This window comes from Lepidochelys kempii, chromosome 14 (assembly GCF_965140285.1).
Source record: "Lepidochelys kempii isolate rLepKem1 chromosome 14, rLepKem1.hap1, whole genome shotgun sequence".
Taxonomy (NCBI): domain Eukaryota; kingdom Metazoa; phylum Chordata; order Testudines; family Cheloniidae; genus Lepidochelys; species Lepidochelys kempii.
The window spans coordinates 19,215,949-19,242,345 of record NC_136393.1 but is presented as its reverse complement, the minus strand read 5'-3'; the positions used below and the strand labels follow the sequence as shown (position 1 = coordinate 19,242,345).

General features: G+C 39.8%; 1 protein-coding gene across 1 annotated transcript in view; it reads left to right on the top strand.

Annotated features, from left to right (window-relative positions):
- Nucleotides 1-26,397, top strand: part of OGFOD3 (2-oxoglutarate and iron dependent oxygenase domain containing 3) — a 127,145-nt gene that overhangs the window by 20,446 nt on the left and 80,302 nt on the right. The window contains exons 4-7 of the mRNA XM_073311041.2: nt 5-47; nt 10,601-10,665; nt 11,285-11,341; nt 18,903-19,056. Of these exons, the coding sequence (XP_073167142.1) occupies nt 5-47; nt 10,601-10,665; nt 11,285-11,341; nt 18,903-19,056 (319 nt within the window). The remainder of the gene's footprint in view (nt 1-4; nt 48-10,600; nt 10,666-11,284; nt 11,342-18,902; nt 19,057-26,397) is intronic.

The following is a 26,397-nucleotide window of genomic DNA, read 5'->3' as shown; positions in this document are numbered from 1 at the left end:
GCAGAATAGCGGAGAGGGGACTGTCCTTGGGAGGATCTGATGGAGGGGTGAGCAGCATCCTGTTTCCTTTTTCATTCTTCTGTTATCCAGGCAAGATTTTCAGGTTTTAAATGCATTTGTGGGAGGGGGCAAGGGGAGGAAGTAGGATGGATAATTCCTCTGGTTTCCACCCTGATTTGTCAATATCTCCTCATGGAAATGTTGGTCTTTCTCAATAGTAAAGATCATGGCATTTGCATTATAACTTACTCATTCCCTGTTGTTCAGTTTGTAACAGTCTGCACTCTGGTGCATGGTAGTATGCTATGGATTATGGATGCTATTAACTATAGCAGTGGTGCATTGACCTCTGACTCCTGGTTCTTCAAAACTGTGCCTCTAAAATAAACTTAGATCAGTTTTGGGGTAACATGAAACATATTTGGTGCCTCAAGAAGACCTTTGAAAAACATTCTGTTTAAAAACAATTCTCTTCCTTTGATATACATTCCCTTTCATTTCTCTTCCCTCTCTCTTTATTCCTCAGCATATTTGTGTGAGGAATAGAATCTTTAGTTCTGAAGAGTTGGCTGCTTATTCCCCACCTATATTGGTAGTCTGTGACATCCCAGTTTGTGGTAGATGATGATGTGATTGTTAAAGCCTGGTATGACTACTTGCATGCTTAAAGTTAAGCACCTGCTTTTGTCTTCTGCTGAATTAGGACTAGAAAGGAAATGAGCAAGGAGCTGATAGAATTTTGAGAAACTCTTCTGTCATTTTCATGCAGATATCTTTGTCAGTAAGGAATGAGGGAAATGAGACACACAAACAAAAATTGTTTCTAAATCAAGGGTTCAAGTCTATTCCTAGGAGGCCTCAGTATAGCAGCCCTTTAATGAGCACTTCCCCAAAACCCCATGGAGAACAACCACTCATCTGGGAAGAAGAAAAGGAGGACTTGTGGCACCTTAGAGACTAACAAATTTATTTGAGCATAAGCTTTCGAGAGCTACAGCTCACTTCATCCGATGAAGTTAGGAGGGGAAGGAGTTAAATGTTAAAGTTTAAAAAAAGCCCTTATTCACTCAGACTAATAATACCATTTGCTTTTTCCTGCAGTTTATGCTACTTTTGGCTGTTGTGGCCTTTATTTTTCCTGACTTTTTTCAGCTGTTTGTAATCCCAGTTTACTTTCCCTTCAGTTTCTCTCACTAACCATGTGCCACAACTCTCCAGTCACAATCCTTGCACAGGTGGAGTGACATATAAGACTTGTGGAAATGCAAGATATGTTTACCAAAGATTCCTTTATTTTTCAGGCAGACTTTGTTTCAGTGTAATGCCGACAGACTCCGGTCGTCAGCAGACAGGATTGAACCGGGGACCTCTGGAGCCTAGTGCATGAGCCTCTACCGCAAGAGCTAAAAGCCAATTTGCTCTTAGCTAAAGCTGTAGAGCAGACTCATTTAACTCTCTCTCTAAGTGGTCTGGGTGCCACTAGATGTGGCAGAACACCACACCCAAGGAGGTGTGTGAGTTATATAAGCACTCAGATCATCACGTCTGTCTCAGATCTATGGATTTGTCTTTGTCCTTCGCAGTGTAGAAATATAGTTGCAGCTACAAAATTAATAGTTTGATTAACTACTGAATAAGTGACTTCATTTTGTCTTGTTTTAGTCAAAGCAAGGAAAAGCTTGGTGTAATGCTTGTTTTCCTTCTGTATCCCATTTCTGTCCACCCTTTTTATGAGTAGGTGCTGGATGTAGGTTTCCTTCTGTTGGATGTCTATTTCTATGTAATATGATTCAATCATACAGTTCCAATCTACTAATCTGGAACCTAGCCTTTGCCACAAAAATTTTCTTTTTCTCTAATGGCAAAAACCCAGTAATCCTTACTTTAGCAAGGTCCCCATTGAAATTATTGGGAGGTTTGCTTGAGTAAAGATGGAAAGATTTGGTCCTGAGAGACAAGGTTCTTGCTTTAAAGCCAATTTCCCCGAGTGTCGGTGTATCCCTGTGGGTGGGGTGCAAAGAACTGTCTAAGGGAATGTAAACGGGCTTCTCACTTGTCCTCTAAAGTCTCAGTTTTCATTTTTAACCCTCCCCCATAAATCTCCAGTTTATGGTTGTGAAGAAAACCTTGAAAACACAAGCTGAGTGTAACCAATGCAGAAATGCCTTCCCAACTTTTCAGAGACCCTGAAACAAAAACTCTTAGGTGTGAACTGCTTCATTTCAATGAAAAAAGAAAAGGAGTACTTGTGGCACCTTAGAGACTAACCAATTTATTTGAGCATGAGCTTTCGTGAGCTACAGCTCACTTCATAGGATGCATCATTCAATGGATTCTAACTCAGATACCAGCAATGACAATTTAAAAGACAAAATTCTTAATTATTTCACTGCTTACCAAAGCATGTAACAAAAGATAGGAAACCTCTTATTCAAGGTCCTGTGTATCCCACGATTTAGTAGTTGTGGAATTTGCCACAGAATTCACCCCACTGCTGCAGAATTGTGCTCCAGAGTCTCAGCTTTCATTAAAATATGAAATTATTTCTAGACCTTGTGGTTGCAGAGAGAACCTCAACCATGAACCAAAACATTTGTTATAGCTGTCTTGCTGCCCTGCTGGGATTTGCATGTAGCTGTCTCTTCTTCTGCAGATTTCCCCACAGTAGGGAGTTAATTGGATTACAGTGCATGTCTCTGATGCTGTTTTTTGAAGCCAGGTAGCAATGTATTGGGGTTGGGGGAGAGGGATGGAATTCAGCTTGTTGCTAGGGAATGGGGGAGACAGAAATGTGGGCTGATGAGCTAAGCATCCTGGAAAAGAGTGCAGTAGCTGAGGCCTGGGGAAATACGATGGCTACAAGCTTCCTTATTCCCTGGTGCACTTGGGAGGAAAGGAGGTTCTGAGCTGGGAGCCAAAGCCTGGGGAGTGGAGCTGAGCCATTTGGAGAGCATAATGAAAAACCTATTGTCTAAATCGAGATAGAAAATAATGATCAACAAACGTTTCCCAATGAGTATTTTCAACTTTGATCCATAGCTGGGTGTTGTGGGGGTGGACGGCATGGAAATGAAGATGGATTTGGTGGCAGTAGAATAAATTAATGCAACTGTGGAACTGAATGTAATATCCGGGGGGGGGGGGGTTCTCAGTTCCAATCTATTCCTTAGAACATATGCTAACCTTGCTCTGCATTTATATATGTACACTAGTTTATGGCAGAGGATGTAAAAGTATCTGACATCACCTACCTTTCTTTGCTTCAAGTAACACATAGCATCTTTATTTAATGTACAGACACATTCTAAAGCAAGAAAGTCAGGGATTCCTTGTAGGTATGAGCTATCATTAAAAGTTTTTCCAGATTATATTTGAACCTGATTGAGATATATTGTGGAGTCAGTAGCTCCTTTGTTTTGTCATCATCCCACAAAATATGTTGCTTTCCTTGATACTAAGTTTAGGTAGAAATAGAAATGGTATTTGGATTGTCTTTCAGAAGAAGGCAACCTTCACTTCAGCTGTAGATCTAGTTTTACATTGTGCCCAAGATCCCACACCTGGAATTATTTCCTAGTTCCTCCTTGGTCACTTTTTGTAAGATTTTTATTTTAATTAGGTGAAAGGAAGGTTCTGAGGGCTCTGAAAATAATTCATAGAGCAGTAGATGATGGGGCAGCCCACTGAACCTCTTGCATTTTACATAAGTATTCCCACTTATGCTATACTTACAACACTTAGCATTTATATAGTATGTTACGTGATCAAAGCACTGTATAATCCTCCTCACAGCCCTGCATTTTGAGGCAGTATTTTATTATTGTATCTGAAGGGAACATTGAGTTCATTATCAATGAATGCCAACTCTGCTCGTGTAAAGCTCATCATTCTTTCATTACTGTATCAGCTACCATTGTGTTGTGGATCTGTATTTTGTGTTGATGTAACAGTTGATTTGGGCACAGTTTTGAATAAAGTTAGGCACATATATTCCCTTTGAATTGGCCAAGGGAGCATTCACTGGATTACTGATTTATCTGAGGACAAGGGACTCTTCTAGCATGAAGAATAATTGCCTTATGTGAAATCATATCATCTTGATTGGCAGCTATTAGAGAAACAGTTTGGCTGTGGGCTGCTTCAACTCAAATTATGTTGAATGTTGGGGGCGGCTCTTGCTTTTCAGTAGATTGGTAACAGATTGCTTCACTTGAAAGAAGCAAGTGTAAATGTCCCTTATCCAAGTGCTGCTAGCTTTAGTGAGTCGTTTGCAAAGAATTGCATCAAGTTGGTGCCCTCATTGTCCTGCCATAAAGTGATTTTATTCCTAACCTGGAGTTCTCTGTGTCCTCAGCCCCCATCTTCCTCCCCAACTTTGGGTTTCTTGGTCTCCTGACTGCAGGCCTGATCCTAGGATGTATTCTCGCACTGGTCCCTTAACCCAGAGAGCTCCATTGAAATGCAATCTCATTTATTTTCACCACAGACTTATTTTTTTTGCAGTGGACTGAGACTTTGAGTCATCTGCCTTCATGATGATTTGCTGAAGCTTTACTCCATCCTTTTTCATGTCAGTAGAGGGGAGGCCTATGGACATAAGTTCTTTAACTCTCACTTTCTTACTCTTAAGCATTTTTTCCTCTACCTTTGCCCTGTCTTTTTGCTCCATCTCACTTAATGCTTGTGCTTGCATTTCCCACACCATTAGCCAAAAAGCTCTCAGCTGTTAGGCCAGATTATGAGGTGTTGTGTCTGATGTTGGTGATGTCCAGACAAAAGTGTCTTATGTCATTAGAGCCTTTCATCCTACCCTCTTTTCCTGATGGTTTAGAGACTGCTTTACACTTTATTTCATCTAGCTGTTCTTTCTGCCTACCAAAAAACTGCATGCATGTTGGACTGGATTTGAATTAGCCTGCTTCTTAAATTTTCTTAGGGCTTATAAGGTGTGTTGGATGACTCTGTCCAGTTGTGCACATTGTCCTTTGGATAGCTGTTAACTTTTAAATCTTTCATATAAACCCTTTTTAATTTTTTAGACCTCTTTTTAGCCAAACTGATCTCTCCACAGTTTGCAGTTGTCCTCCTGCTTCATATTAAGATGTAGACTCTATTCCAGCTCTCTTAACTTTCTATACCCCTTCATTGTTTTTTCACAGCTAGACACACCTGATATTGCCTGCCATGCCTTTTAGTTTAAGAGTCACTGAGATTCAGGGTATTTTTTTGGCTGGACACGATATCATGACTTATTGTACTAAACTCAAAGAATTGGTGTTCTCTGGCCTGTCAGTTTCTCCTCCCTTTATGTCTGTTATCCTTTTCCCCTCTGTTGGTGAATTTTAAGTGTAAGACTTGACTTTTCCACCCTCATATGTTAAGAAATTCCCCGCAAACTTCTGAATTGCTGAAGTCACCAAGTTATGGTGCTAAGCTTTTTCTCCTGTCTCCCTCAGTAATGATTCATGGATAAATATTCATAGATTTTAAGGCTGGCAGGGACAATTACGATAATTTTTCCTGACCTCCTGCATGACACAGACCAGAGAACCTCACCCACTTATGTGCTGCTTCTGAACCATGATTAATTTCCCTACAGACTGATTCTCAAATAGCTATGCTCATCATTCTTTTATTTTATTGTCATTCTTGTTGGCATGATTGCCACTTGCCTTCATTTAGTTTTTAGTTGCTTCTCTACAAAGACAGTGACCTTGGCTTTTCTATGCCTCCCTTACACTGTGTTCCCACTTGTGTTTAATGTTCCAGTTGTGATTCATTCCTTCATGGCTCCGTAATTACTGTTCTCATAACTTTTCTCCAACGTAAATTAAACTCATCCTGTTGATTACTGGTGCTATTGGCATTTGTGCAGAGACACCAGAGAGCAGTCTCTTTTCCTCCTCTCATAGTTGTCTCTCTGTTCCTGGTTCATGGCCCTGGAGTATCTTTATAGCCCCTGAGTTGCTGTTAGCTCTTTATTTCCCAGGGATGGGGCAGGGACTCTGCATCCTATAAACAATACTCTTCCCCATTTCTTGTCCCTTACATTGCCTGCAGGTCACAAATTGGTTCTTCACGTATATTAAGCATCTTACTACCCCTTTGTAAGTAGCTGCCACATCACTTTTGGCAGTGTACATCTTCCATCTTGCTTTATGTCCCTCCCAGTTATATCCTGCTGTTGCCTGGACTATTCCTTTCCCTTGTCGATTAGAGGGAATTGTCTGGATTCTTCCACTGCTGGCTCATTGTTGTTTCCATGAATGCATCCGATGAAGTGAGCTGAAGGTCACGAAAGCTTATGCTCAAATAAATTGGTTAGTCTGTAAGGTGCCACAAGTACTCCTTTTCTTTTTGCGAATACAGACTAACACGGCTGCTACTCTGAAACCTGTTGTTTCCATGGCTCGCCTGCTCAAGCACACTCCACCAGCCTTTTTTCTAGCTCTGAAAGCTGAACTGATCACCTCTGAGGTGCTTCTTAATTCTCTGAAAGCGCTAAAATTGGCTCTCCTTGATGCCTGCCTGCCTACACCTTTTGCAACCTGTCTTGATCTTTCTGCTAATCCCAGTTCAATGTTGTCTTCCCATATGAGGATGATAGACAAAGAAACTACTAACAAGGCTTGGGGATATGAAGATGTCTAAATTTGTGCTTCATTCTTTTAAGGGAAGTCCAGAATCTTCTAGTAGAAATTCTGTTCAATGGCAAAAGGGAAATTGTTCTATTATAATCACTCTTAAAAGGTGAGTGGATAGTGTTAGCAGTTGTTCTGCCATCTCTGTACAAGCTTTATCAAGGCTTTCATGCTGGGCATGTTGAGCTGAAGTGAGGTGTGACGTATCTGGATCAGAGTGCTGAGATTTGTTTGGGTGTAGTGTTGCCGTAGTCTTCCTCCACGCTAACTTCCCAAGTGTAAAAATTGGTACTAAAAGGCCAATAAGCGCCTAATGTTCTCAGATGGCTTTATGCGAAAATAGCTGTGATTCAGCTTCTTTTCAGGACAGCAATTGAACCAATAGAAGCCCTGTGTATATATATAATTGAGCCCTTGCATGCCTCTGGCATTCAATCTCTTTTCCCTCTCTAAGGCAGTGCTGAAGGCTATTCATTCTCTTCCCTGCTTCTTTTCAATCTCCTCCATCTGCCTTTCCAGGCTTCATATTGCAGCCATTGTCTTCCCAGCCATGGATATCTTTCTTTTTTTTGGGAGCCCATCCGCTGCCTTTTCATTCGCGGGACTGATCATTTTGGATCCCCTGCATTGCTGCAAGCCCATGCTGCTTCAGGAAGCAAGAGGAAAATTGGTATTTTGAATGAATGCTTAGGGTAAATTGAAGTTGGGAAGCAAAGGAGTTTTTTAAATTAAACCTACTTATTTAACTATATGTCCTGCCATTCTTGGTTATAACATTTCCTGGTCTTGTCTATAAAAATGCTTACAACCATTACAGAGCTTCTGTAGCAACTTCACAATTACGGCTGTACCTTAGATTGTTGCACAGAAGTTGAGGTCTTAAATAAGACTATTACACTGAGGTTTGAGTAAAGCTTATTGCAGGAGCTCTCCTTGGGTGACTTTTGAGGTAGGATGACTTGTCTGCATTAGTCCTCTAAATGCTTTTGGGGGGCTACAAGGGAGGAGGGGTCTGCGCACTCCAGGCCGTGTCCATTTTAATAGCTTGATAATGTATGCACTTTAAGAGACTGGGGAAAACACACAGATGGATGGTGGAAGAAGGATATTTCCTCAGTGTGGGGGCTGAAGCAGAATCCATTGGGATTCCCCCATTTCAACCCCGAGCATTCAAAGACTCCTGGTTGCAGCAACGCTTTCTGGCTAAGAGGCTGCATGTGGCTATTAATGATGTCCTTGCCAAGCATGGTCCCAGAGGAATGGTGAGTGATGCAAAACCTTGCCATGAGGCTGGGGGAGACCCTGCAGCTGCATTGTTAGCTTAGACTGGTCAGCAGTCTTGTGTATCCATATCCCGTGCTGCCACTAGATAGCTCAGTCATCTAGATATGGCATCTTTGTACTTCAAATAACATGTAATGATAAAAATGTGGAATCTTGCCTAATGAAGAAGGGCCATTAGAGCACTAGGATGTATCCTGCTGGAAAGATGGAGTTTACATTGTGTATGGACAGATCACCTAGTGGTATGACCATCATTGCCTGTGACCTATCCAAACAACTTGAGTGGTCACAAGTCCTGTCACACAGGTAGCAAAGAGACCATGTATGTATCATTTTGAGAAGGGCAGGATTCCACGGTGAGAATATTTAAGAATGTTACACATCAAAGGATGTCAGCTCATTTAACTATCTCTTGCCAGTTGGACCCCTGCCTACACTGAAAATTACATTAGTTGAGTCATAGAATCATCATAGAATAAATGCAAAGTATCATAGAATATCGGGGTTGGAAGGGACCTCAGGAGGTCATCTAGTCCAACCCCCTGCTCAAAGCAGGACCAATCCCCAATTGTTGGCCCAGATCCCTAAATGGCCCGCTCAAGGATTGAACTGACAACCCTGGGTTTAGCAGGCCCATGCTCAAACCACTGAGCTATCCCTCCCCCCTAACCCTTCTTGTTTTTAAATCAGGTTCAGCTGATGCAGGCTAAACGTATTCTGATTTAGAAGTAAATCTTGATTTAAAAATTACCAGTGGAGAATCCACAATGAACCTTTATGAGTTGTTCCAATGGTTAATTATCCTCACTTAAATATTTACATCTTCTTTCCGGTTTGATTTTTGTCTAGCTTTAGCTCCGAGCCATTGGATAGTGTTATACCTTTCTCTGCTAGACTGAAGAGCCATTGTCAAATACTTCATTCCCCATGCACATATAAACTGTGTTCAAGTCATCCCTTTTAATCTTCTCTTTAAGCTTAAATAGATTGAGCTCTTTTTGAGTCTAGTATTACGAGGCATGGTTTTTAACCCTTTAATCATTCTCTTGGCTCTTTGCTGAACTCTCTCCAATTTATTAACATTCTTCTTGAACTATGGGCACCAGAACTGGACACAGTATTCCCCAATTTTTGTCATCTGCAACCGTTATCAGTGATGACTTTTTCATCCAGGTCATTAATAAAAATGCTAAATAGTGTAGTGCCAAGAGCGGATCCTTGTCTGGAGCCCCCTAGAAACACATCCATCCAATGGTGATTCCTTGTTTATAATTACATTTTGAGACTTTATCAGTTAGTCAGCTTTTAATCTAGTTAATGTGTGCCATGTTAATTTTATATCATTCTATTTTTTAATCGAAATGTTGTGTGGTCCCAAGTCGGGTACCTTTCAGAAGTCTGAATGAATGACATCACCATTATTATTTATCAACCAAACTTGTAATCTCAAACAACAAGATAGATCCTGTCAAACTAACTTATACTGTTTTTTCTACAAACCCATGTTGAACGGCATTAATTGTGTTACCCTTCTTTAATTCTTTATTAATTGAGTCCCATGTCAGCCGCCCCATTACAGTGTCTGGGATTGATGTCAGACTGACAGGCCTATAATTACCTGGGTCATCCCATTTACCCTTTTTAAATATTGGCACAACATTGGCTTTCTTCCAGTCTTCTGGAACTTCCCCGGTGCACCAAAACCTGTTGAAGATCAACACTGATGGTCCAATGAGCTCCCCAGCTACCTCTTTTAAAACTCTTGGATGCAAGTTATCTGGACCTGCTGATTTAAAAATATCTAACTTTAGAAGCTGCTGTTTAACATTTTCCTGAGATACTAGTGGAATGGCAACAGCTGATGAGATGGCATCATCTGTTTTGAGTTTCTGATGGCTTGACTCAGACTGAGGAAATAGATTGAATTTTCAGGATTGCGGAGAAAAATTGTAGTTACCTTCTAGGTCTTTTATTTTTAATAACTAAAATGTTAGAAATGCAATAGTTACCATTGGCTCTAGGAGGAATTAACTTTTTGGCTTCACATCAATAACTGTTGTCTTAAACAGATTTTCTCTGTTTAATTTTACAATATTATCAATGTGAGTGAGGTGCGGGAGAGGCTCCTGGGAAATAAAATTTACTGTTGTTTTGAGGGGAGGGAAAAGAAAAGGTTTAACTGAAGAAAAGGTATGGAGAGGATAGATACCAATGCTTCTCTGTGTAGGTACTTATGGCCCATATCACTGATATCTGCGTGCCTCACAAACATTAATGAATTAATACTCTCAGTGCCACTGTGAGTAAGAGGAGGTATCTCCGTTTTTCAAATGAGGGTTTGAGGCACAGAGAGACTGACTTGCCCAAGATTGTGCAAGAAGTCTGTGGCAAGACCAGGTTTGAACTCGAATCTCTGGAGTCCCAATCCAATGCCTTCTCTTTCTAAGGCTCCTATCAATTTGGTATCTAAATGAAAGACCTACAAGAGAATAGCATTTAGCATTGTGTATCTGACTGTTGGGGAACAAATAATTCTGTTTGGAAGAGTGAGGGAAACAGCATTCAATGAGGATAGTTTGTGAGAAAGATGATTTAAATAAGGGCATAAGCTTTTCCATGCTTATCAGTGTGTTCCCCCCCCCACACTTTTTTTTTACTTCTGTCTCCTTTCCCAGGCTTCAATCTTGGATTTGCACTCTGGAGCTCTTTCAGTGGGGAAGCATTTTGTTAATCTGTACAGGTAAAGTGGGACAATGATTTACTGTCTCTCCTTTAGCCTCCTGCACAACTTGGGTGTTCTACCTTCTCAAAGTGCATAAGGACTCATGTATTAGGGATTTGATAGATTGTCAATAGTTTCTTAGACCCTGTAAAAGCTTCTGTGGCACCAAATCTGACATAATTGTTATTGAACTGGGCTCTTAGTAATTTCATTTGTAAGATTTACCTTTGTGTAATACTGGATAACAAATTACTCTCGTGCAGTTCTAAGTCCATAGCTATATCAATAGTAGAAGAAACACAGGGTTTTGCATCAGCCTTTTAAAAGGGAGAAATCTATGTTCTTATTTTAAGGAATATTTTCTTTGCCTGGTAAATGCTATCAATATTTATTGAGTTTGGGTCCCTTTTTATTTTAGTAACATCTTAGAACAACACTTTAGGAGCTGTGCATCTCTTTAATCATCACATTCAAACAGTGGGAAGGTTTGTGGGGCTTTTGTATCAAGTTTAATTTATTGAATATTTGTGGAAAAGATGAAGCATAGATGGGGGATGCAGATGAGAAGATGCAGATTGGTAATGTCAAACAATCGGGTTCATAATCCCTCTTCTTAGACTCTCTCTTGTTTTTGTAGATACTTTGGGGATAAAATTCAAGAAGTCTTTACAGAAGAGGATTTCCAGTTATACCGGTAAAGGCATTCAGTAATTGGAGAATGAAACAAAAATATAACTTCATTTTTTTATCTGAGTTGCCCTTTTGAGATCCATGTTAACAAAATGTTCTCAATCCCACAAGATTTCCTACCTCTCCCATGCTAACAGTGAGAAACTCCTGTCCCAGATAGGCCCATCCAGCTGATTTACTAATGCAACCAGAAAAGAAGGTGCTCTACCTGAATCCAGAGGCTGGAGACATAGCACTGAGGCACGTTGGTGGAGGTCTAATGCATTTTAGCTCTAGGCCCTGTTTCATGGGTGTTTTAGGATATATATATATTGTAACATATATGAAGGGAGTCCTGTCCTGGTGTATTGTTTGGGACTGAGCTTCAACTAATGATGATGAGAGGGTAGACCAAGACACAGAAATAGTTAAAGGGGAAAAGGCTCTTTAGTGTTCTGGTTGTCTGGCTAGATAAGTAACACTCTCTTCTTTACAGGGCCATAATATGAAATATTGCTGTAATGGAACATGCCTTGTGGTGATGGTGTTTAATCTTTATACAGATTGACTCACTAACGTGACTGGCACAACATGTTTTAATACGTTTCCTATCTCTGAAGACATGTATAGCCAACATTTAGGAACAAGCCTTTTTACTACTTTGCTGAATGTTCAAAGTAAATTAATTCTGATTTTCATGGAATTTTGTGTAACTGTAGATCTTGACATGAACTGCAGAGCAGACTTGGTTTGAAAATTTTGTGTTCCAAATTTATTTAACTTTTATCTTGTAATTCTCAGTGTATTTCTGTTGTCATTATGGAAGAATATGAGCTCCCTCTAGTGGCTAAAGTATTATTGGTAGGTAGAGCTGGATGAAATTTTTTTTTTTCAGGTGAAACTTTTTTGCAGAAAAATGCAGATTTGGGTTGACCGTAGCACTTTGCAAATTTGTTGTGGTTCACCAAATTGTTACATCAAATAAATGAAAAATTTCGCAAAAAGTTTAAACATTTAGTTTTGACATTTTTGAAATGAAACATTTTCAGTTTTTGAATTTGCAATGACTTTGTTTAAAAATTTTTTTTTTTAAAATTCACCTAAAATACTTGAAATGGAAAAGAAATATTTTATTTTGGGTTGAACAAAACACTGTGTTTGACCCAAGACAAACTTTAAAAAAAAATGTATTTCACTGTGTGTATGGAAAAAAAAAATCAATTATTTGTACAGCTCTGTCATTAAGTTCCTATAGATGCTGATCAAAGTTTATTTTGCCTTGTTAATGACTTGTCTGTTGAAGTTGGACTGGAGTTGTATTACTCTGGTAGTTTTGCCTGGTTTAACTTGACCACTTTAAGTGGCTAATCTTTGTCTAACTTGGCCTTTCTAGATAACATCGTCTTTAGAGATGAGCTATGATGTTTTTATACATGAAAAGTATTTTAGATTTTATCTAATCCTATCTATGTATAAACTCCCCAACCCCTGTCACCATATTAGTAGAATTTAGAAATAACCATAATACTCTTTTTCCTTCCCAGCCTGTAGAAATAACCTGATTAATTTATGGGTTTTTTTTTATGTATTTCCCTATTCCAAACAAACTGGAATTTATAAGAATTGTATAAGTACTTCACATTTTTGCCCCTCCCACTTGGGGAATAAAGCAGCAGCTAGTGATTATGGACTCCTTAGTTGGTATAGAGAATGTTTCAACCTGCCAGAGACAAGTCACAAACAAAATATATTGTTAAATGCTTTTGTTCCTCTTTAATCACGACTCCAGTAGCATATAACTTTAATGGATTGTTGTATGCTATCTTGAGGAGCATTTATCTTTATTACTTCCATTTGCCTATCCAGGCCTGTTTAAAAATACACTCTGGAGAGCACTAGCTAAATAAAATGCACATCTGAATGTTACTGATTACCACAGTAACAAACAAGAGCAGACATTCGAGAAGGCTGGTTTTTAAACTGGCTGTGTCAAAATAGCCGCTGCTTCAGAATGAATTATAATTTCTGTGCCCTCATGCTTTATCCTCTAGCTTTCAAGATAGTAATTCTTCTTGTTTGACTCTTTCTGTCTGTATCTTTATCCAGAATGGAGACCTTGGAATATGCATCCTTGGTTTAAAAGCGCTCCCCATCCGTGGCATTAGAAGAAAATTACACCAAGTTACACCAAATTGTGTTTTAAAAACTTGTCAGAGTGTAGATGTGCAAAGAATTGAGTGAAAGCCAAAGAGTATTTATTACCTTGCCCACTGTCATGCTGTTGGGAGTGGCTCACGACTGAGAGTGCCAACCTCAGGGTAGACACCCCCAACTGGTGGTATGTTCTATAATTGGATTTTACCAACCCCATAACAAATGTGAACTCCTAGATCATTGTAACAGTCTTACCAGGAAGTTGCAGACAGTGCCCTTGGGCCCTCCAGTCTATCTTGCCACCCAGGCAAGCTGGACTTAGTGATAAATGGTCTCATATACCAAAAACCACAGAATATTCAGGTGTTTTCCAGTCCGAAGAGACCAGCTACTTACTCCAGATCAGTTGTGCCTTAGATCTTACACCAAAGACAATACTTGTAGCCAATCACGTAATACATTAACTAAAGGTTTTTTAGCTAGGAAAAGAAATGAGTTATTTGCAGATTCAAGGAAGCAAGCATACATACACGCATGAATTTCAGTCTATGATTCAGCATGTGAGAGAGATGTAGTAATCTGTCAGCACTGAACGTCTTTTTAGGGCATGACTCAGGTCGACCCTGGGGAATCTCTGCTTTTTATTTCTTCTCTCCAGCCCTTGTGAGAGTCCAATGTGCAGAAGGCCTTGTCACATACTTCTCCATGATGCCAGTGCTGCAGGCTCCAAACTTAAAAAGGAGGTTAATTTGAAGTATTTTTTTTTCTTAGACTCTAGCCTCACTATTGTTTTTCCCATTTCTCTTCAGTCAAAGAGAAATGGGAAATATGCCCCATTGTTTCTCTAATTTAGTACGGAGTAGATTTCACTACCCCTTTCCTATAACTGTGCTACAACACTTTTCTTCCCTAAATCTGTCATATGTATTTCAGCATCATCCATGACTCATTATGTGAAAATGCACAAGGATTGCTGTCAACAGAAATTATGGGGAGTTTTCTACTTTTCTTTCTACTATTGACTTGGTTTCATGCTCATCAGATGTCATCTGTGCTAGCAAAGCTATTTCCATGGTGTCCGAGCAAAGTGGGAATACATCCTGAGCAATTGCAATGATGAAATAGGGGCAAGATACCATGATTTTCATTTTGGAAAATTCAAGGATTTGTTTGCCTTGACAAGAGTTTTTTAAATAGAGCTGCAATATAGTATGGTTGTAGATAGAAGGCTCTCTATAGTCTCAAAAGAATTTATAGATTAAAATATATAGAAACTACCTGGAATGGCAGCAAGGAGAACAGGAGCAAAAGGTTTAAGTATGGGTTTGATACATGTTGCAAAGTCTGAAGGTCAGGTTTGAGGCATGGGAAGTTGATTGTAATGGAAAGATTGTAGGCCAAGCAGAATGATTTTAAAACCAGTGCACAAAATAGATGTGCTAGCTTCTGGATAAACTACTTTAATTTCCTTTGTTTGCGTAATGTGTATCCAGAGAAGTTGCATTTGTATGACTCTAGAGAACATCTCCACCTGTAAAAGGGGATATCTGATTCATGGCACTTGGATAGAGAATTGATTTCAGCACGCACAAAGTTAATTTACTATCACAAAGTGAGTCAATGAATAGGAGATTGTTTTCGTGGGGAGAAGATCAGAACGTTGCTCTCCTGTAAATGCATATTTACCAACTTGCTGTGGTCAGATGATGGAGGCTACCTGAATGTAGTGTATATGTAGGGGAGACCTGGGACTGTTTAAAGCATTCAGCAAAACATGCTGCCTGCTCTGCATAAATGTCCTGTCCTAGGTTATCAGCCCCATAGATGGATTATTTTGTCACGTTTGCTTGTGGTTTTAAAGGCTTGATCTTTGGCTATATCTCTTTGAAATCAGCAATAATATAAATAAAATAAATGGCAAATTAAGCTGCTACATGTGGTTCATCTTGATGCAGAGCATGAGTGGAACTTCCTTTAGGTAGAAATACTTCAATTTCCTGTACTAGGAGCTTTCATAGGCTTGTTTATTAACTGATACTTCTATGTAACTCTCTGCATTAATAAGCAACATAACTACTGTGAAATCAGTTAATGTAATTCTGGTAATTTAGTTCATTTACTTTTTTAAATTTCATTTTTCTATCTGTATCATGGGAAATCAGCTTCTAGGTGCTCTGTTTATTATAACCCTCTGCAGGTGATATATATATATATATATATAATTTTTTAAAAAAGGAGCTGCTTTTTTTTTTTTTTTTCTGACCACATTTACTTTTCTTCATATGAAGCTGTTTGTTATAACGTTCTTTGAGATCTGTTTAGCAGATTTATATCAGGTAAGCATTTTAAACTAAACTTTCCAGGTTTGAGGATAATTGCAAGACAATTATTAAAACACAAATCATCTTCTGTTGGACCAGTTTTTTGTCTGTCTTGGATTAATCTAAGCCCATGAATCCTTGGACCTGATGTCCACTCAGTGGGACAGTTAGTATTTCATGTATATTTAATCGGCACAAAGACTGTCTTCACATATTCAAGGAAAATAGTCACTGCAGGTGGTCCTGATTTTTTTAAAATAGAATGAGTTGATTGCTTTAATTTTTTTTTTTTTTTTAGAATAACAGAAGCTACTATGGCCAGATGATGGCTCACAAAGACATGAAACTAGTGATGCAAATTCTGCATTGACTTGAACTCCAGAATTTGGCCCTATTTGTTATCTTTGGGTTGGAAAGGGAAGAAGACTTGTTCAAGATGAGCTAGAAAATGTGGGTTGGTTTTGATAAACAGGAAGCAGATTTCCGTCTCTTGAAGGATGTGCTTGTTTTCACTCAGCAGCAAATTAAGCTTAGGAAAAGGAATAAACTTTTATAGTAACCTTTGGCAGACCTGAAGCAGTTACTTTTTTTTGCCTTCTTGTAAATGAAGAAAATCTGAGCAGAACTTTATTTCCCCCTTTCCATTTTACAAATCATGCAGTCTTGTCTTGTCCTAAGTCATTACATTGGGGAGTGAAGCTTTAAGGCAGCTTATAAGGACTAGAGAATGTGCTTCAGTAGTAAGGTTTTTAAAAAAAGGAAAAGGCATCAGACTTAGAGGGAAATCAGTGTTGCTTTTGAGGTTCTCTGAGGGCGTGAATGTTATAGACTTTATTTGGCATTTAAAACGGGGTGACTGGGGACACTAAGAGGAGGGATGGTACGGTGGTTAGGGCACTGACTGAGAATGTGGGAGATGTGGGTTCAATTCTCTGCTCTGCCATGGACTTCCTGTGTGACCTTGGGCAAGTCACTTAGCCTCACTATGCCTCAGTTTCCCATCTGTACAGTGAGGCTAATAATGCTTCCGTGACTCACAGGGCAGTTGTGAGGATAAATACCTTTAAAAGATTGTGAAACTCTTTGAGATCTATAGATGAAAAGTGCTCTCTGTGAAATAGATGTTATTCTTCATTATAATAATAAATATTTGAGATTTAAACCAGTGTAAAGAAAGATGCCCTGAAAATGAAGTGATGACCTTGTTCTTGGCCTTTAGGGACAAGCACTTCAGCATAGATATATTGTAGCTATCAGCTGGGTCGGGCCCACCGGCATCAAACCCAGGGGATAGATTGTTTTTCCTTTGCCTTTGTGGCTGCTACCCCCCCACGCCCCTAGTTGTTAATCATTCTAGTGGTGGTTTCTACAAAGCACTGAGCGCCCTCAATTCATGGTGAAGCAAAACGCACATTGACAATGTTCATATCTTGTCGGATTGGGCTCCTACTGAATCTCTGCTTGGTCCCGAGAACAGAGGGACAACAAAGTACTTACACATCCCTATTCAGCTTATTCATGCTTGATGGTGAGCATGTGCTTAAGTGCTTTGCTGAATTGGGACCATAAAGTGTGATGTGTGAGCAATATGCCGTGGTGTTAGAAACATTCCTCCAGGACAGGGAGATGGATTCAAAGACCCAATACTGAATATCTCTTTCATTTTCCATTTCTCTGACCTCAGTCTTGTCAACTCTCATGGTATTTAATGTTTTTCTTGAAGCCCTAGCTCGTGGAGTCATGTGAGATTACATGAGAATCTTACCTTTCATTTAAAAAAAAAAAATCCGGCCTTTATGGTTGCGTAGAGAATCTGGAAAGTGTGACTCCGAAAGGCTCCAAAATCAGAAGGCTAATAAAAAGTACCCCAAATGTATTATTTTGTAAACTCTCATGATTTGACAGCATAAGAGGGCTGATTCAGGAGTTTTGAATGCATGGGGTTGGCAGTCCTGTGATAAGTATTTGCCCCTCAAACCTGACAGATCTGACTTTCAGCCTTCCTACTCTTTGTGACGATCTCTATTTAAAACCTCTAGAAAAGTATTTGAGAGCATGTACTGAAATCTCTCTGAAGTTTGGTACTGCATATTGGAGAAACTTTTAATAATGGGTATAAGCTACAAAAATGATGATGCAGTTCCACTGGGAAGCTTTACAAGTGTGTTTACTTCCAATGAAACCTTTTTCAGTGTGCCTTTTTTTAAAAAAAAAAATAAAAAAAATCTGCACTTGAAAAGCAAGAACAAGGAGAATAATTGAAGAGTTTAAAATATTTGTTTAAAACTGAAAGAAAGCAAAACAGTGTTAAGATTAAAACTTGATCTTCCCATCTCAACACTTAATTTCCTTTGTTATGCTTGTATCTCAAGATACAAGTTTTTGGAGGTACAGATTTCTTATCTGGTCATCTGCTGCAGATTAAAGGGATATCTGTCAAATATTTTCTGTTTTAATTTTGTATTATTTATTAAGCCTATAGGTGTACGTGGCATTTTACAAAAAGATTGGGGCCACAGAATTTGCCCTAAGGAACTTAAAATAGAGAGTCTTGTTTCTGTCTGTCTGTCTCTCTCTCTCTCTCTCCCTCTCTTGCCATTTTATTAAATTTTGGTTTTATTGGGTTGGCTTGGGAGTATGGCTCATTGTTGGAGAGACAAGAATGAAATGGGTTGGGAGGAGGGATGTGGAGAAGGAAAGAGCAGCTGCATGGTATAACTAGCTTTTAATTTTTTTTCATTCTTCTATTTGTTATGCCCTCTTAGAAGCCTGTAAACAAAATGCCAAACTTTTTATATAAAAGAAAGAAAGAAAAGAAAAAATATTGCTTTTTAGCTTCTGAGAATAAAAAGAAAGGAAAGCGACTTGAGATGGTGGATTCTTATAGCTCTGATCCAGGGTTGTTAAGACAAAGGGGAGAAAAAATCCAAACTCCCTGAAATATATTTGCAGAGGTAAATGTGATGAAGAAATTTAAGCTGGGAAAAGCAGTGACAGTGGACAATCAATAAACTGTAGGAGCAGATAGTGAAAGAAGCCGCAGAACGATAATGTCACTCTGGTTTAAACTGGGACCTGTGCCACGGTGCTGTGTCATGTTCTTCTTTGCAGTGATGTAAGGCGGAGAATTCAGCAAACAATAGCTCAGGCATTTGGTATCAGCTCTTCTTCCATGTATCTGACCAAGCCAACGTTCTTCTCAAGAATAAACAGCACAGAGGCCAAGACAACGCATGATGAGTACTGGCACCCGCACATTGACAAGGTAAGTGGCAGGTTCAGAGAGGCAGAATGTGTTTCCTTGGGATTAAACCTTGGGATTAAATCACTTTGGAGACTGAGTACCCAAGTGTACCAGACCATAATAACGATTGCTGTTGGGAGATGTTTGTAGTCTGGTGATATAAAAGTTGTTTCAGTGAAAGGAACATGGATGAAGAATACTCCAGCTTGCCTTTGTCATACTGGGAGCACAGGACAATATCACTCATTTTTTTCAAAAGTGTAGTTTACCTTTAAAATCTTTGGTATTTTCTGCTGGAATTATTCAACCATGCGATACTCTGTAAATACAGTAAAAGCTTTGTTATCCAGCCTGTTGGAGAAATGTGGGGTGCCGGTTAATCAAAAATTCCGGTTAACTAAGAGTTATATTTACCAATGGAATACCAAGTTTCAAAGCATTAGAATACAATAAAACGAATAAAGTATAAAATAGTATACAGGTACTCACCAATCCAGTAGTAGTACTTCACTGCAGAGTGGTTGGTTTCTTGAAGCACTTAGGTGTATCCAGGAGGTTATCTTATGACACTACATATCACTATAGGCAGCACATGGCGTTCACCCAGATCGCTTAAATACACTTAACACTAAAACTATACTGAACGCAATTTAATCTTTCTTTGATGATTCAGAAGGCACTTCAGGATCTTGCAGTGCCGCAGGGTCATTATCATCAACATCAATTATCATTGTAGATTTAGAAGATGTAGGAGATTGGGCTGAATCTGTAATCACCCTATAACACACTCTGGAAGCTGCTTTTTTGAATAAATCCCTGATATCAGCTTGCTTACTTGTATTGTGCCTCTTTTGCATAAACGTAGAGTGCAGAATGTGCAATTGCATAATGTCCTGGGCAGTACACTAGTCCCGGTTACTAGATTGAAGATTGGATTGTGAGATATCAGAAATGCCCATTAATAGAACTTACTGGTTGATAAAGTGCCGGATAACACAGCTTTTACTGTTATCAACACCAGTTAAAAGGAGGGGTATCTGCCCCGTGTGTGTGCACACATATATATAAAATTTTAAAATAATGTAAACACAAAGGCAGTGTTATGTCTCAAAAAATACATTGCCATATAATACTGATTCTAATGTGACCTTTGTTCTTCCAATCCTAGCAGATCAAAAGGTTTGGGGTCTTGGTGTAAGATAAAAAATGATGTAACACTTAATTGTGAGACGTACCTAATAACATCTGCTACGATGTTCCCATATCCCAATCCTGTGCCTATAAATATTAGTTTGTATTCAGGATACCCTTGTGGTGGGACACTTCACCCATACTTAGTAGCAGTAATCTCGTTCAATGTGATATATCTGTTAAAGTTTTATATCCTTTGCTATTGCCTACTATGGTGGGCAGACTGATGTTGCTATAGTAGGTGGCTGTGTATATTACACTTTTTCTTCTCTTTTTGGCGATTTATAACTTTGATATGCAGGTGAATAAAAACATTGTGTAATGTAGAATGCTTGTCAGTCTAAAATTTTATAAGGATAAAAGCATATCTGTATAAATACATATGGTACTCCTGCCTCCCTTTATATTTCAGATCGTATTTATTATTACTCAGGCATCAAGAAAAAACAATCGTACGTTCTTTGAGCAAAGTGCAGTCAGGGATTCTGATGACTGAGCAGTCTTATCAAACATATTTCTGGTTTGCACAATATGAAAAAGAAAAATGTCTGATTGCTATGTTCTGCAGAGGGGCTACCCCTATCTAAGATACTCAGTAACACTCCTGAATGTTAAACAAAGCAGAAGAGTTTGTCATATGCTCATCACTGAGATCTGTTTTTTTAAATTAGGGGTAGATTTTGACAACTGCTTTAATAGATGGACTGATTAATCACTCACCTACTTCCCAAGTAGTGTTTTAACTACAATCTTGTAGCACTCATGCACATAAACTGGAAAAGAAAAAACTTATTTGAGCCAAAAACAGTTTTATTTTGAGGGTGTGAGAGAAGTAGAGAGATGGTGTTTCATCTCTCCATGGTCTGTCTTGGAAAGCCCAATATGAGGGTGTCGAGTGGCAAACGGAATTCTTTCTGCTTCTGACATCCACAAAGAAGCCACGTCAGCACTATTTTCATTCTTGATACAGTTCTTATTAGTATCAGTTTGGGTAATCTGAGTTTTGATGCAAACAGTCTTTTCTGTACCAGTCTGTGTACTTGTGCTATGGGATATGTTGTATGATGGTAAACACTAGTGCTGTGCAGGAACCAGAATTTTTATCCCACAGAACGTTTTTCATTTCTGAAAAATTTTCATTCTGGATCCAAATGAAAAGTCAGATATGTAACATTTTCTGTGGGATGGACATTTTCAAAACAATCTGTTTCAGAAGAACTGAAAAGGGATTTTTTGAAAATTTCTGATCCAGCCTCTTCAACTAAGTATCAGCTTGCCAGGCAAACTGCTGGGGAGTCCCAGCTACGGGAGAGCTCACTAGATGGGCTGCTGGAGACCCTGGAGCCCAGGGACTCCTGATACCCTGGCAGCGTGTGAAGGAGTCCTGGAAGTTGGACAGCTGGGGAGTCTGGGCTGGCAGGAAACCAGGTAGGGTTAGGTAGCTGGCCTGCCTGTCTGGTTTCCCTTGAAAGTTTAATGCAATCAACACATTCCTGTGGAACATTTCAGTTTTGTCAAAGTAGTATTTTCCTGATGGAAAACTCTTTTTCGGAAAACTTTCAGCCATCTCTAGTAATCACTGTTTCAGGCCCTAGGATGGAAAATGATTTTGGCACCCCCTGTGCAGACTGGCTGAGCAAAAGTCCCTCCTTGTCCTCAGTTGTTGATTTGAGACCCCAAGAAGTTGGTTGAAGGCCAGCCCTGGTTTCAGAGGTGTGATGAACCACTCAATCTCTTAAAGCACTTATCAACCGTTACAGATAATTTAAATATTTAGGCATCAGTGCAGTGGCTCTGGAACAGTTTTTGGAGTGAGGGTGCTAAGCTGCATCTCACTTACCCCTGTCTGAGTGGGGAGGACGTGGACAGGGGTAAAGTGGCAGAGGCTGGGGCCACAGCAAGGGTGGGTGTAGAGCCCCAGGTGTGGGGCCTGCGGTCAGGCGGGACCCTGGGCTGGCAGCCTGGACCCTGGGGCCAGCAGCAGAGCCCCTGGGCACAGGGCCAGTGGCTGAGTGGGACCTGGGGCTGGCGGCTGAGTGGGACCCAGGGCCAGCAGCAGAGCCTCTGGGCAGCAGCAGGGCAGGCATCCAGGACCCAGGGTGGGAGGGGTGCAGGGTGCAAAACCTGGGGGGTGCTGCAGCACCCGCCACACCTCTTCTTCCCATGCCTATGCATCAGTGATGTGCAAGGTTTATTTTACTGCATGTTCTGTGGAGGAGACTTGACTTTTTCATGATCTGCTTTTGGTTGTGATGAAAGGTTTATTGAGTGATTTTGTAAACATAGCAGGGGTCTTTTGTCTCTGAGATCACAGCTTATGACCTTTGTGAAGTTCAGTGGATTGAACTGAGTGAGTCTTGTTTTTGAGTTTAGTTACATTCATTGTATCCAAGTGGATCTATGTAAATAAGCAGAACTCAAATTACTGGTGAGAATGCCATATAGCTAAATAAATTGGGAGTTCAGCAGAGATTTAAAAACTGGAATTGCTCCAGAATCATGGCCCACCCGAACCAAGAAGAACCAGATCTAAGATTTACAGCCATCCAAAAGCTTCTCAGTGCCTCACTGTCAGTAGGTAAAAGTTATTAGTAGGTCGGCTTCTAAGGGCATGACTTGGACATCCTTGATTAGAAGTCACATAAAGAAATATTTCTTACCAGGAAAAATGCTTGATATTAAAAGGCCCAAGTTGCATGGAATAATAATAATAATTAATAAGTACTTGGCTCTTGTGTTTTGTCCATGTTTCTGACAGCATCGGTCAAAGCTGTGGTAGTCACCTTTGATTTGTGAACTACGAACTGATGCTCTCATTAGCAAAGTGCTCATTCTGCTGTACTGAACTTCAGATGTTGTGACAGGCTGACATTACTTGAGGCAGCCTCAGTTTAAATTAGGTTAGTGCTGCAAGATTAAGTGTAGAGCCATTGACAAAGCAATGATAATCCACACCAGCTTTCTGAATATTATTGGTTAAAGGGGTACTGTAAATACAGAGCAACATGGATGGGGAGGATTTATACAGTGCAGATTACCCAAACTGATACTAATAAGAACTGTATCTAGAATGAAAATAGTGCTGACGTGGCTTCTGGCAGTTCCATCACATGCTCCAGTCTGTCACAGGGGGACACCATCCTAGCAGAGATCCCAGTTCCATGAAATGCAACGACATCGTATGCTTTCACTCTGACTCTCCTTATTAGTCTGTTCTCAAAAGAGCTGTTGCATCTTCACCATCCCACAGCAATTTTAGGTTACTACAAATCTGTACTAAATGGAAGAAAAAAGTGTCTGTGTGATGCCAGAAAGAAGAATTACTCAGAACTGGTAATTAGTTTGAGGGTTGCACCATGTTTTTTGTCAGTTTTTGAAGGTGTAACTGGAGGTGGTTTGAATGAGAAAATACATAAAGTATTTTTGCTGCTGCTCTGCACGGTGAAACTTTGTCAACAAAAAATTTGAGAAGTTGTGTAATAGGAATACAGTACCCCAGGCCAGTGTTTTATTTGGAGATACTATATCTTTTTAACAATGACTTTTGCTTAAAACTAATGAAGGTAATTTGGGCTGCTACAATCTATTAATGTCTCAGCCAATTCACCAATTTTTGGAGACCATTTTTTTAGGCTGTTTTTCAGAACAGAGATCAGCTAAAGTTCACATCCTCTGCAGCTCATCTTCCCCTCTGCCTCAGGGATTATGGCCCTGTTTACAATCTAAATGACCCAAAAAAGCCTCTGCTTTTTTTCTGAACCTGGATTATGTCAAGTGAAACTGATGATGCTCACGCTCATTCTTAACTAAGGTGTGGCAGAGAAATACTGTTGAGTTTTCCCTACCTTGTAAAATAAATGTCATCCTTTTTATGGTCATCTTCTCTTAGGCAGTTTTTCTTCAGTCATACCCTTTCCACCCAAGGGCTGGAGAACCCCAGCAACTCCCAACTCAGGCGTTACCTTAGAAGGCAAACCTCTATCATGACTACTGTCCTTGACTAATACTTTTAAAATACAAATATAATTCCACAGCCAATGAACTTGTAAAGTACAATAGGAAGACTTTCATAGAACTTGGGTAGGAGTACTCGGAGGGGGGGGAATAGTAATATGGACAATTACTGTGTTCAAATGATTATGGGTGAAGTTTACATTTCCTGTTGTAGCTAGTGATTTTCCATTTGTTTCCTGGCTGTATGCTCTTCACCATCAAGAACACAGTACCTGGGTATATCTCACTTAAATAATTTCCATGTCATTGCGGGGGCCTCAGGCACTGGTGTGGCTCCGTCCCTCCTGTTCTCTCCTTGTGGCACATAATAGTCTGGTCTCTTGTGGACTGTAATACTTTGGTCTAATTTTGGTTGCTGGGTTAAATGTGTGGGTTCTAGGTGGTGCTGGTGGCCTGTAATGTGCAGGTTAGATGGTCAGACTAGATGATCTGGTGGGCCCTTCTGGCCTTGAACTATATGATGCTGTCACAGACATCATCCTAGGTGCCAGAGCAGGCTGAATAAGATTGAAGCGTATAGCTGCAATTCCAAGAGTATTTTAATCAGTGAAAGTGACAACAGGCTGGGAGAGAATATTTAAAAATTAAAGGAAATGAAACTGTGGTCTCCCTAATGCAGAGCCCCCTGCCACCAAGGCTTGGGAGCAAAGACTTGGAGGCCTTTGGCTGATAGCACGGTGTGCTCCTTGGAGTGCATCTAGAATTGTTCATCCCTATGCTGAGGCCAGTACCATATCATTTGAATTCTATTCTGAAGTCCTCAAAATAAGGCTTTAGTGGGACATCAGATATGCACAGTCTTTGTGCTGGGATTTCACTTTAGTGAGGTTCCTCCCTGGGAAGGAATTCCATAGCTTTGGTAGGCTCAATTTGCATTAAGACTCTTCTTCTGTTCCATGGGCTGGGCCTGAAAGGAGTGTCTTGTGTGAATAGCATGTGGGAATACCATCTGTGCATTCTGTCATGAAATGATCCAAAATTCAATGAAAACTAACTTTAAAAATATACACAACAGACCATGCTGGCAATGTTTATCCCTGTCCTCACAAGTAATCGCATGAGAACCCTCTCTGAGCCCCCATGATAATCTGGGGAGCTTTCAAGGCAGAAATGAGGAGTGGGGATTTGTGGGGGTGGGGGTGGGGGTGTGGAAGGAAAACAAGATGAGCTGGTTATTTTAATTCATTTGAATGATGACACTGGAAGAAAGAGCTGTAACTATAATAGTTATTGTGTGTCCATTTTTTGTCTCTTTTCATACATTAGGATGTATTTTTGAATTCTGTAGCTACTGACTATTATTGTCATGTGTTTACAGCTATTTGGGCACTATATTTGTTCCTTCTCTCCTGTTCGTTACTATTTTCCACATTTGTTTTGGATCAGAAAATTAATAATGTGTTCATTTAATCCAGGCAGCAGATGCCTCTATTGAGGCCACACCTAGAATTTGCAAGTTATCCTGTCATATGGAAACTAATTTAGTTTCAGCAGGATAATCTATTTTCTTTATGAAAGTTGTTTAAGGCTTAGCATCCCGACAATGCACATACAGCGCAGCCAGCAAGGTGCATTTTTACTATTCCCATCCACCTGTCCTTGTGCATGCCTCATTTGTCATCTTGCAGGTAAACTGTGGGCTGTCAAGGGAGCAGATCTGCTATGCAACTGGCTGAGTGGCTTTTGTTTTTCTATTATTAACAGCAACAAAAGTGTAACGTAGTTTTTAAATGCATCATGTAAAATGTAGTGATTTTTACAGTTGTCCATGAAGTCCATGTCCCCTTGTGTGTATGCGTCTCAATATAGCCTTTTATTATGTAATCACATTATTTTTTTCCCAAAGAACCCTACCTTTCTCATTTCACAGGACTGATGAACAAAGGACAGAAACCAGTTATTATCTGAATCCGATATACTTCCCACGCCATCAAAAGTCCATTTACGGCACAAACAAGGCTCTGCCATCCCTGTCTATCCTGGACCACTCTTTGCAGGTTCTCATTGATGTTAAGTCTCAGAAGTTTTCCATCTTTGAGTAATGTTTGATGGAGGGATTCTTTTGTTTAGCCCCTTTTACATGATCCTCCAGCTGTTCAATGACATCCCCTTGCATGACAGATGCTCTGGCTTCTTTCTTAACATGTGGCCCAGATA